The 14,876-nt window shown below is 46.7% G+C and overlaps 1 protein-coding gene across 1 annotated transcript in view; it reads right to left on the reverse strand.

Annotated features, from left to right (window-relative positions):
• The window catches only part of DKK3 (dickkopf WNT signaling pathway inhibitor 3), a 50,306-nt gene extending 39,842 nt beyond the window's left edge, over window positions 1-10,464 (reverse strand). The window contains exons 1-2 of the mRNA XM_007955209.2: window positions 10,252-10,464; window positions 2,390-2,527 (exon numbers count right to left, since the gene is read on the reverse strand). Of these exons, the coding sequence (XP_007953400.1) occupies window positions 2,390-2,527; window positions 10,252-10,464 (351 nt within the window). The remainder of the gene's footprint in view (window positions 1-2,389; window positions 2,528-10,251) is intronic.
• Between the last annotated feature and the right edge of the window lie 4,412 nt (window positions 10,465-14,876).

Genomic DNA, 14,876 nt, shown 5'->3' on the forward strand with positions numbered 1-14,876 from the left:
AACAACAACAACAACAACAACATGATTTAGGAGCTCTGGTGGCATAGTGCCTAAGGGATCTGACTGCTAACCAGAAGGCTGGTGGTTCAAACCCACCAGCCACTCCCCAGAAGGAAGTTTGGGCAATCTACTTCCATAGTGATACCACTTCAGAAACCCAAGGAGAGGTCGCTATGAGTCGGATCCAACTCCGTGGCAGTGATTGTGTTGTATATATATAATACTGTATGAATTAAGGACTCCTGGATGGTACAGACATGTGGCACTCAACTACTAACTGAAAGACTGGTGGCTTGAATCCACACAGCAGTGCCATGGAAGAAAGGCCTGGAGATCTACTTCCATTTGATTACGGCCACTGAAAACCCCAGGAAGCACAGTTCTACTCTGAAACATGTGGGACTGCCACAACTGACTCGATGGCAGCAGGGTTGGGTTTTCTCTGGGTTGATGTATTATATAGGGATAATTTAATATCTCTATTTTATAAATGCAGTTATGGAGGGACAGGCAATTTAATTTTTGTTTTTTCTAAATCACTAATATCTGGTAGGAAGATTCAGGTCTTTGACATCAGCAAGGAGCAACTTTAAGAAATAGCCAAAACTGTTGGATGAATTAATATTGGTATTGACAAGAATAAAATAATAACTTGTAGAAACATTCTCCAGTCTCCAGATGAACATTGCTGAAGAATTCTGATAGAGGTGAACTCATTCATTTACTCAGTTTTGTATGTGTGTGTGTGTGTTTGGGGGGGGAGCGAAGCACGCTCTAGCTGATTCCCCCAGCTGAGCCCATCAATATGCAGTGGGAGAAGGGCCACACAAAAGCAACTCTATATTCAAGGCAACGGCCCATAAAAATTGACCCCCTTTTGCTCTCTGGCACAGAAAACTATTGTTTCAAACGGTTACCTGGGCACTGAACAAATGCAAGGTTCTTTTGTGAGAGCCATCTGGCTTTGCATATACAAGCTGAGATGTGATTAGAGGTCAAGTTCCTTGATATTCACAACAGAATGTCAACTCTGCAGCCTCTAACAACCGACCCCAAATATCTACAGGGCAAATTCTCTTTCACAAAGCACAGGCTTACACCGTTGGCTCTTCAAGTCCTAGTAAAATCTCACTGGAGACATACCAGCAGGAGGCTAACGCTGTGTCCCTTTAGATGTGCAAAGTTTTCTTGGTGAAATTAGATAAGGAATAAACGTGCTTATTTCTCATATAATATATTAGAATGAGAGATACTTAGACATGTGGTAGGTTAGAAAAAGAATCTTCTATAGAATTTTGTGCAGACAGACAGCAAACAAATAAGGTTTAATCATGTGATGGTAGAGGCTTCCCCTTCTGAAGGCAGGGTATATCACATTTGAGTTGCTCTTAAGGAAACAGTGACAATCTATTCACCACAACATGGTCACCTCTATTTCTACTCCCTATCGAAACATATAAATATATGAGATAAATTCTTCTTCAAATTCAATACTAGGAAAGAATCTCTGTAGACACTTGTATGCTTCCTTTTTTCAAATATCAAAAATCCCTGAACATGTCCTTGCAATTGGACTGGCAGGAAGCCTAGAGTTGAATTTATTGCTTAAATGCAAAACCGATTTAGGTTCTTGATACATATCTCTTCCCTTTAAACAGTTCCCTTACTCCCTCTGGCTTTTAATCTCTATCTTACTATGGTAGTTAAGTTTGTATGTCAACTTGGCTGGGCCTGGTTAAGTGTGTGGGCAGCTGGATGCAGTATTCCCCATGATGAGACTGATAATCAACTCCATAGGTGGAATCTACTGTGAGCAGCTGAGTAGCTGCCTTAGGGAATGTGGACTGCTTCCTGTATACAAGGAGAAGCCTTGGGGAATGGTCTCTAGCTTATGGCACGCTTGAATCCTGCATGTAGCCGAGTCGTTGTTCAGCATTCTGCCATGCTTTGCCAACCTTGGGACTTTTGATGGACTTGAATTAATGGCCTGCCGTGTGGATTGGTAACGTCGGGACTGTGCCTTTTTACTTGTCAACCTTGGGCTTGTCAGCCTCAGCAGCTGAGTAAAGAAAAAAAAGTCTCCAGCTTCAGTGGGCCGGGAGCAGAACACAGAGCTAAAGCCCAAGGTTGAGGGGCTTTCACCCAGCCCCTAAAGCCTGGCACTTTGAACTCAGTCTTAAAGCCTCCAAACTGCAAGAGAATAAACTCCTGTTTCTTCAAGCCATCCCATTTGTGGTACATTCTTGTCAGAGCAGCATTAGGTAACCAGAACACTTACAATTCTCATTTGCATGTTTGGCTTGCGTGTGAAATAGATAAACAAGATCTGAGTTCTCTGTGGGACTGGATGCTACACAAAGGAGAAAGTGCTGGCCATGACCGCCCTTACCTTGTGAATTTCTCGGTGCACATGGATGGTATTATTTCCAACCTTGGTGTCTGTGTTGGTCTCGTTGTGGTAGCTGGGAGGCAAGTTTTCCAGATTCACTTCTGATGATGTTTTAGCAGCCGCTTCTTCTGCCTCCATCTATTAAATCAATTAATTTAATGAGTAAAATTGTTCTCTTGTTACAAATCAGAGTGCATGAGGAAAAAGCCTCTCGTTTTCCTCTTCTGCAAATACTAATAATGGTGATAATGATAAGTACTCTTAATTGAGTACTCACTAGGCATAAGACACGGTACTAAATGTTTTACATATATTACCCATTGCTGTCAAGTTGATTCTGACTCATAGCAACCCTATAGGACAGAGTAGAAGTGTCCTATAGGATTTCCAAGACTGCAATCTTTATGGAAGCAGACTGCCACATCTTTCTCCTGCAGAGCAGCTGGTGGGTTCAAACCCCCAACTTTTCAGTTAGTAGCCAAGTGCTTATACACTGCACCACCAGATCTCCTTTACATATCTTACAGCCCTTACATCTTATAGCATCCCTACGAGGTGGGCGTTAATGTCTCCACTTCACAAATGGGAACACTTAGGCTTAGGGAGGACAGAAAATTTTCCAAGACACCCAGTGAGGAAGGGCATGTGGAGCTGGGATTTAAATGTTTCCATAGAACAGTTTTGGTCCCTTTACAGAAGCTGTCAGTACCCCATCCATCGAGTTGATTTTGACTCATACTGATACCATAGGACCACATAGGGCAGAGTATAACTGCTCCATAGGGTTTTCAAGGCTGTAAATTACAGAAGCAGACTGCCACATCTTTTTTACCATGGAGCAGCTGGTGGGATTGAACCACCAATCTTTTGGTTAGCAGCCAAGCTCTTAACCACTGGGCCAGGAGGGCTTCTTCCCTGTAGCCTACCTGTGCTCAATCCCCTTACATGTGAACAAGCAACTTTTTCTCTCTGAGGGCATTCTCAGATGTCTGCTCAGTCTGCACTGAGCCCCAAATACTAGGGAGTTAACCCCCTAGGAATGAACCTCAGCCACTGAGGGACAGGCTACCCCAGCTTCCTCTGGGGAAATAGACTCCACAAGTCTCTCTCTGGCAAACCCCACTGGGATTAAACCCTAGCTGCCCATAGTAGTAATCCACTAATTATCACATCCTTTATTGCCTTTCTTCTCTTACCTATCTCATTTCCCCACTTTTTTATAGTGTTTCCTGGGACCATCTGCTAAATAAATAATTTGCTCCCAAATCCTTGTTTCAGAGTCTGGTAGGAGCCCAAACTAAGACAGCCTCTTACACCTTTCAGGTAGCGCCACAGACATGTGTCCTTCCTCACCTCACCCTCTGCTGAGGGATCCTTGTAGAGGATCAGCTGACTGGCTCCTAGCGCCATACATTTTCTGGCTCTTCTCATACATGTCCTTCTGTGGCATCAGGGTTCCAAGACTACTGTCCTCAAGTGCAGTCTCATGAACTCCATGATATCTACACCAGATCTATCAGTCAACTTGCCTATTGTACCCAACTTACCCTTCCAGATTTATTGCCCTGCCCCAGACATGATGAACAGGCAGTAGGCAGCATGACCCACCCTTGTTCACAGCTGACTGGACCCAAATGGAAGCCACATCATGGACTAGTTGAACTAATCAGACACTCTCCCTAAGTATTAAAGATGAGAGACACTAAAGTTCTACATGGGAGTTGGCAGTTTTCCAATACTGCTATCTGTGTTATCCTTGGCTCTAGGTTATTTTTATTCCTGAAAACTAATCCTCAAAAATAATATTTTCTTATTAAACAAAATCTTTTGCTCCTTATGAGCCCCTCTTTCCTGCCTTCACCAACCAGCTCTGCCGACCTGGGGTGTTTATGGAAAAAGAATTCCCATGTCTCAGTGCAACACAAAAGCACTGTTCAGTTGTAGTAGGCACAAAGGCTTAGGCAGCTCTGGCCATCAGGGGCTGGCCTTTACAAACACAAAGGTAGATAATCAAAGACTTGGCCAGTGTCTGCTGTTTGCCCAATGTTGTGTTTGAGATGATTGCTGAGATGTTTGAAATTTTATCACTGGTTATTATAATAATAATAGCCCCCATATTTGGGGCCTCTGCTGTGGCTAAGCCATTGCACCAGATACTTTCCATGGGTCGTTGAATATTTACAGTAACCCTATGAGGAAGGTGTTATTGCTCCCATTTTTCAAATGAATAAAATGAGGCTGAGAAAAGCAAAGGACTCTACCTAAGGTCATCATACTGTTAGTAAGTGGCAAAGCTTTAATTAGATCTCAGATTAGTCTCACTCCAAATCAAGGACTTTTCCCAAAAGATGATTCTGTCCTTCTTGAGTAGTTAATGCTTTTACTGGGGAGATAAGAAAGTCCCATATAAGCCAATTAGAGTGTGATTATGACCTACCTTGTGTGACAGTTTCCAGAAACAAGACAGTTTCAAAGGAGAACAAAGGTGGTAGGAGATGGAGGCAAGACTGGGCTAGTCTCAAAGGATAAGTAGGATTTGGACAGAGGGCAGTGTAGAAGACACTCCAGGCAGCACAAGCAAAGCTGTGGTGGCTTGGACAAGAATGGTGTGTCCTTCTGGGCTTGAGCAGAGAGTCCATGCTGGGCACAGAATAACGTGGTGAAGTAGGCAGGGGCCAATGGGAAGATCAAAGGGGCAGCTCTGAAGCTTGGTTCTCAACCAGGAGCACACATCAGAGTCATCCCCAAAACCTTTTGTATTATAGATGACTGGATCCATTCCCAGACCTATCAAATTGGAATTTCTCGAGATGGGACCCCAGCTATTAATGCCACTCAGGGAATGTCCACAAACAACCACAAAAATGCTACAAGTATTGATTTTGGGGTTGCAAGTAAATTTTAGTGAGTAGGCAAACTTGCAAATACAAAATCTACAAATGAAGGCTGACTGTAATACATAGTTGTTTTCATAATACTGCTCTTTAAAAAAGCAAGAAGTCCTTGTGGTGCAATTTTTAAGTGCTTAGCTGCGAACCCAAAGTTTGACACTTTGAACCCACCCAGAAGCTCTGTGGGTGAAAGACCTAGTAATCTGCTCCCATAAAGATTACAGCCTAGAAAACTCTATGGGGGAAATTCTACTGTCACATGGCATCACTAGGGCTTGAAATCAACTTGATGGCACATAACAGTAACAAGAAGAAAGCAGTTTAGAAGCAGCCAGGATGCCAGAATTTATAAAGTAAATGAGTGGGTAGAAGTGGAAAGAAAAGGCAATCAACATCACATGTCTGAAGAGTTTGTCAACAAAAGGAAAAAGAAATGGAATAGAATTAAGAAAGGAGACAGGACCAGCAAGACAAGGACTTTTATTTTTAAGCCAAGAGACTCAGGCATGTTAAGTGATAGAAAATATACATCTGGAAGAGTAAGAGACTGAAGATGTTAGAGGTATGTCCAGAAGGAGAAGAGAATGTTTTAATATTTTAAAATTCCCATTGGAATCTGAATCGTCCAGTTTGACTTTCAAATAATTGAAAAGTTACCAAAGTTAGAGTCAGCTTTGTGCTGAGTAGATCATCTTTCTATAAAACATTTACCCCCTCTCAGCCAGTGCTTATTTCAGCCGAATGAGCTAACAGTTCTTTAATGGAACCACGAACTAAAACTACAATTTAGAATGGAAATTTCAACCACAACTGTACTGCCACTAGCAAGAGAAACTTAAACATGAAGCAATGAGCTGTTCCACAGAGGAGGAATGTGAATGCTATTAAAAATGGCATTTATATTTGGTCGAATCTGTGTGTCTGTTGAAGGGGTATGATAGGAAAAATTGGAGCGATAATTCCAGGATCGGTATTAGGGTTCTTGCTGGGAATAGGGGAGGCAATAAAACCATTCTAAAATATGCCAGTTACAGATGTGGCAATGAGGGTAGGGAAAGTGGAGTAGTTTTATCCTCAAAATAAATTTATCAGTAACAGGAAGAATAAAAGCAGGAAAATAAGAACATCCTGCATTGAAGTCATTTGAAGATTTGCTTCTTCCAATAATGAGGCTCCAAGTTACCTTGTCTTTCCCTTTAAAAGACATCAACAGCTTGAGTCAGATGGAACATTTTAAATGCCAGGAAGTTACTTGAAAGCAGATTCATGATGCAACTATGTAAACAATTAATGCATCTGGCCCAGTTCTTTACTGGTTCTTTATCTCACCCTGGACAACAACTGAGTAGGAACTATCCTTTTGCCTTTAAAGGGCTTTCTGGAAGTCTCTTTTGAAAGTCTAATATTAATAGCATAATCTATTGAGAATCTACTAAATATCAGACACAGGTGGTACTTTATACTCCTCCTACTACTCTTAATAAAATGATAATGATAACTATTATTTATGGGGAACCAACGATCTCCCAGAATGCTTACAACCTTGTGAGGGATCTACTTGTATTAAACCTAGTTTATTTAATCCCATTTTAGACAGTGAAGTAACTTGTTTTACTCGTATCCTCTCATTTAATTTTCCTCTTTACCCCAAGGAATAGACATTTGCTCCATTTCAGGCCCTGGGACTCACTGCTGGTCTGTGGCAGAGCTGGGAATCGAAGGAAGGTAGGCTGGTGCCTGTTATGGATTGAATAAAAAACCAAACAAACCCACTGGCGTCGAGTCGGAGCCGACTCATAGCAAGCCCTCCTTGGGTTTCCGAGGCAGTATCTCTGTGGAAGTAGAATGCCCAACCTTCCTTCTAAGGAGTGGCTGGTGGGTTTGAACCGCCAGCCTTCTGGTTAGCAGTCAAACACCTTAGGCACTATTCCACCAGAGCTCCTGTGGATTGAATAGTATCTCCCAAAAAGATATGTTAAAGTCCTAATTTCTGGTACCTGTAAATGTGACTTTGTTGGAAACAGCATCTATGGAGATGTTATCAATTAAGAAGAGGTCATACTGCAGTAGGATGGATCTTAATCCAACCTGAGTCTCATTGCCATCCAGTCAATTTGTACTCAAGTGACTCTATACCAAACACACTGCCATCAAGTTGATTCCAACTCATAGCAACCCTATGAACAGAACTGCTCCATAGGGTTTCCAAGGTTGTAAAGCAGACTGCCTCATCTTTCTCCTGCAAAGCAGCCACTAACTAACCTTTTAGTGAGCAGCTGAATGTTTTAACCCCTACTGCCCTATAAGATTTCCAAGTCTATAATCTTTATGGAAGCAGACTGCCATATCTTTCTCCCATGGAGTGCTGGTGGGTCTGAACCACTGACCTTCAGTTAGGAGCTGAAAGCTGATGAAAGAGAAGACACACAGAGACAAAGGCAGAGGGAGAACGGCCTTGTGACCACTGCTGTGCAGCAGCTGCAAGACAAGGAATGCCACAGCCCTGCTGACAACCTCTCCAAAAGCCGGGAGAGACAGGAAAGGAGCTTCCCTGGAGCCTTCAAGAGAACACGGCCCTGCTGACAACCTGAAGTTGAACTCCTAGCCTCCAGAGCTGTAAGACAATACATTTTGGTTCTTATAAACCACCTAATTTGGAGGACTTTGTTATGGTAGGCCTAGGAAATAAATACAGTCCCCATGGCCTGTTCTCCTGCCAGGCAACTGTTCCCCCTCTCTCACCCTATCCGCACTGCCAATGGACGCTCATCTGGGAAATGACCACTAAATACGACAGATGTCCGCCAGCCAGCATCCCCTCTGCCTACAAACAGCAGCCTGCCAATCTGCACAACTCAAGCAGAGCCACTGCTGGACAGAGGAAGGCTGGGTTCTGGCAAGGCTCAATGTGGGTAACTCTCACAGAGAAGGCACCACCGCTAAGTGCCACTGGGTCCCAAACTGCTCTCATCAGTGAAAAGGCCCTTGCTGCTCCTTCACCTCCTCAGTCAGGAGCCACTTTCAGAGGTCCGCTCAGCAAACTTTCTGAACAGTGAGGAGCACTTGCACATGGAGGTAACCAGTTACTCTTATTGGGAATCTATATGCAGAAGGGAAAGCCCTGGAACCCGGATAAGGAGAGAAGATAACATGCCCTGGAACCAGAGGCATCATGAGCTCAATTTAATTTGAAGCTGCAAGGTGAAGAGGTATTGGGGACTGACACTTCTTATCCTTTAACTGCTCCATGTTCTGTTTTTATCACAGGAAACAGAAAGCCCAAGGGTCTTGGAATCTGGGCCTGTCCAGTGTATGTCTCAGGAACAGCTTCTCACATCACTGCCTCCTAATCTAATGTCCACTTTACTGCAAATGTTATCAGGTTGATTCTAGTGTGGGTGGGAGGGTAGAGAGGAAATATCCCCAAGTTATATAGGTTTTGGGGGGAGAAAGCAATCTCTCCCAGGTGGACACAAGCCAGCATTTAATGCTTTGTCTGAGGCACTCTCAGCCAAACAAGGCTTCCATGCTGCAGCCTGAACACGTGTTCACATGTTGGAGAACACTGACATGTGGTCTCTTGCTGACTCCTTCACAGAGATGACTGGTTCCCCTCCAAACACAGGCTGCAGCCAAGTGATAACCATGACCACCTCCCCCAATCACCAGGGACAGTTCCAATACCAAGGCGGGGAGGCCTGGGCCAGCTGCACCTCCTGTCCAAACACCCTGATGATGTTTGGATACTCACTATAAAGGGCAGAGCAGGGCTCCAAACCACATTTGCATCTGGAAGGCAATGGAAAGAACATCTCTGCTGAGATATGTGGTATCTGACAATAATAGCTGCTATTTATTAACAGGTTGGACCTTTGAACCACCAAGCAGCACCACAAAAGAAAGGCCTGGCAATCTGTTTCTATAAAGATTACAGGCAAGAAAAGCCCTACGGAGCAGTTCTGTCCTGTAACCTAACACCTCGACTTCATGGCAAAGTTTTGTTTTTTTTTTTTAAATATACTGAACACCTATTATATACACCAGGTGCCTACACTTGTATCATAGCATTTAATTCTCATAGGACACTGATGTATGGAACACTAAGAGACATGTACAGCGTCACAGACAAAAAAACCAAATCCACTGCCATCGAGTCAATTTTGACTCATAGCAACCCCCATTGACTTTCCAAGCCTGTAAATCTGTGCAGAAATAGATTGCCTCATTCTCCTCCCTTTGAGCAGCTGGTGGGTTTGAAATACTGACCTGGTTAGCAGCCAAATGCCTTACCCGCTGTGCCACCAGAGTTCCTCAGTGTCAGAGCAGGAGCTTAAGCCAGGGTCTGACTCCTGTGGGCTCAGGCACGTCTCTGATATCACCCCCTCCTCTCATTCTTTTTTCATTACTTGGCTGGGATTTAGGGATTCATTTCCCTTCTCTGCCCTCATGTGCAATTTTGGAAGGCAAGATAGCCCAGGTAGGAGAGTGCCAACAAAGCTCGTGGCTTTTTGTCTCTTTGTCAGCAAATGGCACCCTAAAAGTATATTGGGAAGATGCCATAAGATCAAGGCCCAGCAGACAAGCTAGAACTTGGGGACCGCTAGGAGCTTCTTCAACCTGTCTCCAAGCCACAGCGCCAGACTACCCGCTTGCAATAGGGAGGCCGGTTGCATACTCGTTGGAAGACAATTGTGGGTGGTGGTGGGCAGTCTGCAGGCAGGTGGTGGACCCAGCCTGCTCAAGAGAGGATCCTGCCAGAGACACACTGCGGACAGGCTCAGTAGACCTTCTGGCAGGAAGGCAAAACGAGGTGGGATTTGGGATCCCCCAGCATTACCTCCAGGTCACTCTGCGTCTGCCGCGGGCCCTTCCTAGCCCGTCGCAGGACGCGAGGTCGCTGGCCTCCTGCCAGTAGCTCTCTTCCCCCAGCCTCGCGCTTCCCCGAGTCAGGCGCCCTCGGGGTGCACCCACCTCCTCCACCGCGCTGCGTAGCTTGTGCTGCGTGTCCTCCATCAGTTCCTCCACTTCACGGAACATCTCGTTGAGGGTGGCCTCCTCCTGTGGGTAGCTGAGAGCCGGGCCGGATTCACGCGGAACCGAGGTCGTAGTCGGAGCCGGCGCAGGAGTCGTGGGGACTGCCGCCGCCAGCAGCAGGCACAGCAGGGGGCCCCCGAGCTTCGGCATCTTGGCTCTGCGCGGGCCGCAGCCGCCTGTGTGTCCCCGAGCGCGGTCAGAGGCGCGCGCACCAGCCCCTCGACCGTCCCGCCGCCCCGCCCCGCCACCGGGGAAACTCCAATTCCCGGCTCACCACCGGCCCCCTCTCCCCGCACCCACCCCCAGGCGGGACGAAATCTAGTCCCTTCCCGAACGCACCTTCAGCCTTAGGTCCACCGGACAGAGGAGCCCCCTCCCACTCCAGCCCTGCTCCCCCATACCGCCTCACCCATAACCTCGTGCATAAACTGAGCTCTGCTCCTCGCCCCCAACGTTGGCCCCCTCGTCCAGACAACAGAGCTCAGCTCCCCTAACAGCCCCGGTGCACTTCAGCTCCGCCCCGGGTTCGAGCACTGCCGCCTCCCGACCAGGTCAGAGTCCAGCTCTAGTGCTCCGACCCCCACTCGCACCCCGATCCCGTCCCAGTCCCTTCGTGGGGTGGTCAAGGCATCTATCGGTCACCCTTTCCCTTCGGAGTCCGAGTCTAGCCGAACGCCCGCCCCTCACCCACCCAGGCTAGACTGAGCTGAGCCATCGCCGCCACCCACTCAGCCACCCCCAGCCCGGTCGCCCCTCACCCACTCCGACTGGACAGAGCTACGCGCGGGGCCGGATACGCCGCGCCTCGCAGGGAGGCAGACACTGGGCTGCCGGAGCAGGAATGGCGCGGCGGGGGCGGGCAGCAGCGAGCGGAGCGCAGCGGGGATGCGGCAGCCGTGGTACCCGAGCGGGCCCGCAGCGGGTGCTCCGCCCGCCAGCCAGCCAGGTCCCCGCCCGGCGGGCGAAGCCGCGGCCCCGAGCGCCGCCATTGGCCGGTTGGGCGCTGGCGACCACACGCCCAGCCCAGCCTCTTTTGCCTCGGAGATAAACTCTACAGGAAGCTGCCCTCTTCTCTGCATCCCACGGTCCCCGTGGCATTCCAAGCCAATGTCATCTCTGGCCTCCATACTTTCACCAGTTTACTGAGGGATCTTGCTAAGACTCACCTTGTTCCCTCCAAACCATCTTCCACCCGGCAGTCCTGCAATATAAAGTCCCAACCGCTCAGTTTAGCCTTTATCTGCCGTGGTTGACTCTCTTCTCCAGCCAAGAAAACCCACTTGTAGCTCACTGAACGGATCGCAAGAATGTCACAGGCTCCTTGAGGGTGCAGAGTGCTTAGGACCAGATCTGCATCCAGACTGCCTGCTTTGAAGCCCAGCTCTCCTTCTAACTCCCTTCCCAACCTAGGCGTTACCAGATTTGTTTGTGCTCCAGTTTCCCCAAATGTAAAACGGAAGTTACAGTGACATGCCTATCTGCTAGTTAATAAGCATAACGCAGGGACTTCTACAAGGTGCATGGTAAGTGGGGTATAAAAATTAATGGTGGTTCAGTGGTGGAATTCTCACCTTCCACGCCAAGACTTTCCCTGGTTAGATTCCTGACCGATGGACCTCATGCGCAACTTGTCAGCGGAGGCTTGTTTGTTGCTATAGTGTGGAACAGTTTCAGTGGAGCTTCCAGACTAAGACAGACTAGGCAGAAAGAGCTGGCAATCTACTTCTGAAAATCAGCCAGTGAAAATCTGTGAAACCCTGTGGCTCACCACCATCACCAATCAAAGCACCTAACAACATCTCGATGACAAGAGGAACATTTTTTTTTTTTACTTACAGTAGTCTCCCCAGTGTCTCTGGTGGCGTAGTGCCTAAGACATTTGACTGCTACCCAGAAAGTTGGTGGTTCAAACCCACCAGCTGCTCTGTGGAAGAAAGATGGAGCAATCTATGTCTGTAAAGATTTAACACCTTGGAAGCCCAATGAGGGTTGCTTTGAGTTGGAATCGACTTGATGGCAGGTTTGGTTTAAGCCCTAGTGTCTAAAACAAGGGACATTCATGTATTATTTTAATAATTTAAGGTATGATTGACTCGCGTATTTTTAAAATAAGCTAGTGTTTTCTCACTAAACACTAGTTTAGTTTAGTTTTGGGAGCTCTGGTAGAGTAGTGCCTAAGGCACTTGACTGCTAACCAGAAGGCTGGCGATTCAAACCCACCAGCCACTCCTCAGAAGGAAGATGGGGCAATCTACTTCCATAGTGATACTGCCTGGGAAACCCCAAGGAGGGGTCACTATGAGTCAGGTCGGACTCCAGGGCACATAACAATAACAAAATAACAAGTGTTTTCTCAAGTTTCCTCCTCTTTCTGTCAGGATAGTCCTCCCTCTTCCTCTTGGCTTAACGAACTCCTCCCCATCTTTCAAGACTCAGGGTCTCTCCTGACCTCTCCCACCCTCCTCTAAATCTCTTCTCTAGGCTCCTTAGCACCATATGCTCCCCCGTCACAGCTCTGACTTGCCATGTCTGTCTGTTCACTGGGCCATTTGCCCCAGAGAGCAGGAGCTCCTAGGAGGCATACATGGACTTACTCACCTTGGACCAGCAGGACCTCCACTACATACAATACATACTTGGTCCCTGAGAAATGGACATGCTGAGCATTGTATCACTATCTACCACTGAGCACTGTGTATGTGCCAGGCACAAATATGAACTCACTTAATTTTCAAACAACCCTCTGAGGTTGGTACTACTACTTTTATACCCATTTTACAAATGAGGTATGTTTCCCACGGCCACATAGCTAGTACACTAGGGATTGAACTGGGAAGTGAATCCAGGAATCTGCCTCCAGGGCTTTCACCTTAACTGCCGTGCTTGTCTGCTACAGTCCTGGCTGGAAAGTATTAGTGCAGATTTGGGAGTGTGGGATGTGTGATTTCTGCTCCTCACATATTTGGGGCCTTGTCGGCATCAGTCACTGTGTTCACCACAACCTTGTGAGAGAGATGCCATCACCCCATTGCATAAGTGAGGGTATGGAGACTCAGAGAAGTTAAGCAGTCAGCTCAAAGCCAGAAAGCAAGAACATGGGAGATCTGGAAGCACTCTGGGTGTGTCTGACTCTCAGACTCGTGCCCTTAACTTTGTTGTTGTTGCGGTCATGTACTCCTTCACAAATGTCTTTCTTTGCCGAACTCCCCAACTTGCTGTTTATCACCAAGATGTCATTCTTGACACTTTCTCTTCAACTTCTGAGCCTCCATATGGAGCCCTCCCGAGTTCTAGGGAAAACTCCTTTCCCCAAAACATCTCCTGCTCTAGCTTCTGAATATTGGGTGACCCAGGGAGTGTCTGAGGCCATGCAAGGACAAGAGCTGAATCTCCAGACACCCACCTTGCCACTAGGAAGAAACTAATGCAGAACTGGTGGGTGCTGCCAGTGGGCACTTTTGAGATTGGGTCAGGAGTTGCAGTGGTGTAGGTTTACAGAAAAAAAAAAATCTCTTTCAGTTCTCCATGTTGCTGGTATAAGAGCCAGGGAACTTCCCTTCATAAGACGTCTTCTGCCTTAGGTCTTTTGCCAGAAGTCCAGAGGTCTCAACTTTCAGCCTGAACTTGTGTATATATATATAAAAAACTATTGTTGTATCGCCCCAGTGTCAGGAGAAGGACTATGTGTTTTCTCATATGGGGTCTAAATGCACTCCCAAATGGTAGGAGTGTATTAATAGTTCCATTATTAAGTGAAACTATCCAAAACACAAACAAGAAAACCCATAAAGAAAAAAGTAAAAAAATTATATTGTTGTATGCCGTTCAGTCAATTTGGAGTCTAGCAACTCTGTAAGACAGAGTAGAATTGTCCCATTCCTAGGCTGTAATCTTTATGGAAGCAGATCTCTGGGTCTTTTCAATCCCACAAAGCTGCTAGTGGGTTTGAACCACTGACCTTTCTGTTAGCAGCCAAACACTGAACCTTTGTACAACCAGTGCTCCTTCAAGAAAATCTACAGACCTCAAATATAAGTTCCCAATCCTATTACTACCCAGAGGCATTGCATTCACAGGCAATAAGAAAAGGCACCTGGACCAGCAGCAGAGATGGGCCCTGTTCTGGTTACCTAGTACTGCTCTGACAAGAATATACCACAAATGGGATGGCCTTAACAAACAGGAGTTTATTCTCTTACAGTTTGGAGGCTTTAAGTCCAAGTTCCAAGTGCCAGGCTCTAGGGGCTAGGTGAAAGCCCCTCAACCTTGGGTCCAGCTCTGCCTTTTGCTCCCAGTCCACTGGAGCTAGAGGCATTTCTTCAGCTGCTGGCTGCTGAGGCTGACAAGCCCAAGGTTGACAAGTAAAAAGGCACAGTCCCGATGTTACCAAACCACATGGCAGGCTGTTAATTCAAGTCCATTGAAAGTCCCAAGGTTGGCAGAGCAGGGCAGGCTGCTAAACAACAACACAGCTATATACAGGGTCCAAGCGTGTCCCAAGGCTTCTCCTTATATACAGGAAACCACATTCCCTAAGGCAGCTCCTCAGCTGCTCCCAGTAG

The sequence above is a fragment of the Orycteropus afer genome, unplaced genomic scaffold (assembly GCF_000298275.1).
Source record: "Orycteropus afer afer isolate SDZICR_OR568_19922 unplaced genomic scaffold, OryAfe1.0 scaffold00014, whole genome shotgun sequence".
NCBI classification, from domain to species: domain Eukaryota; kingdom Metazoa; phylum Chordata; class Mammalia; order Tubulidentata; family Orycteropodidae; genus Orycteropus; species Orycteropus afer.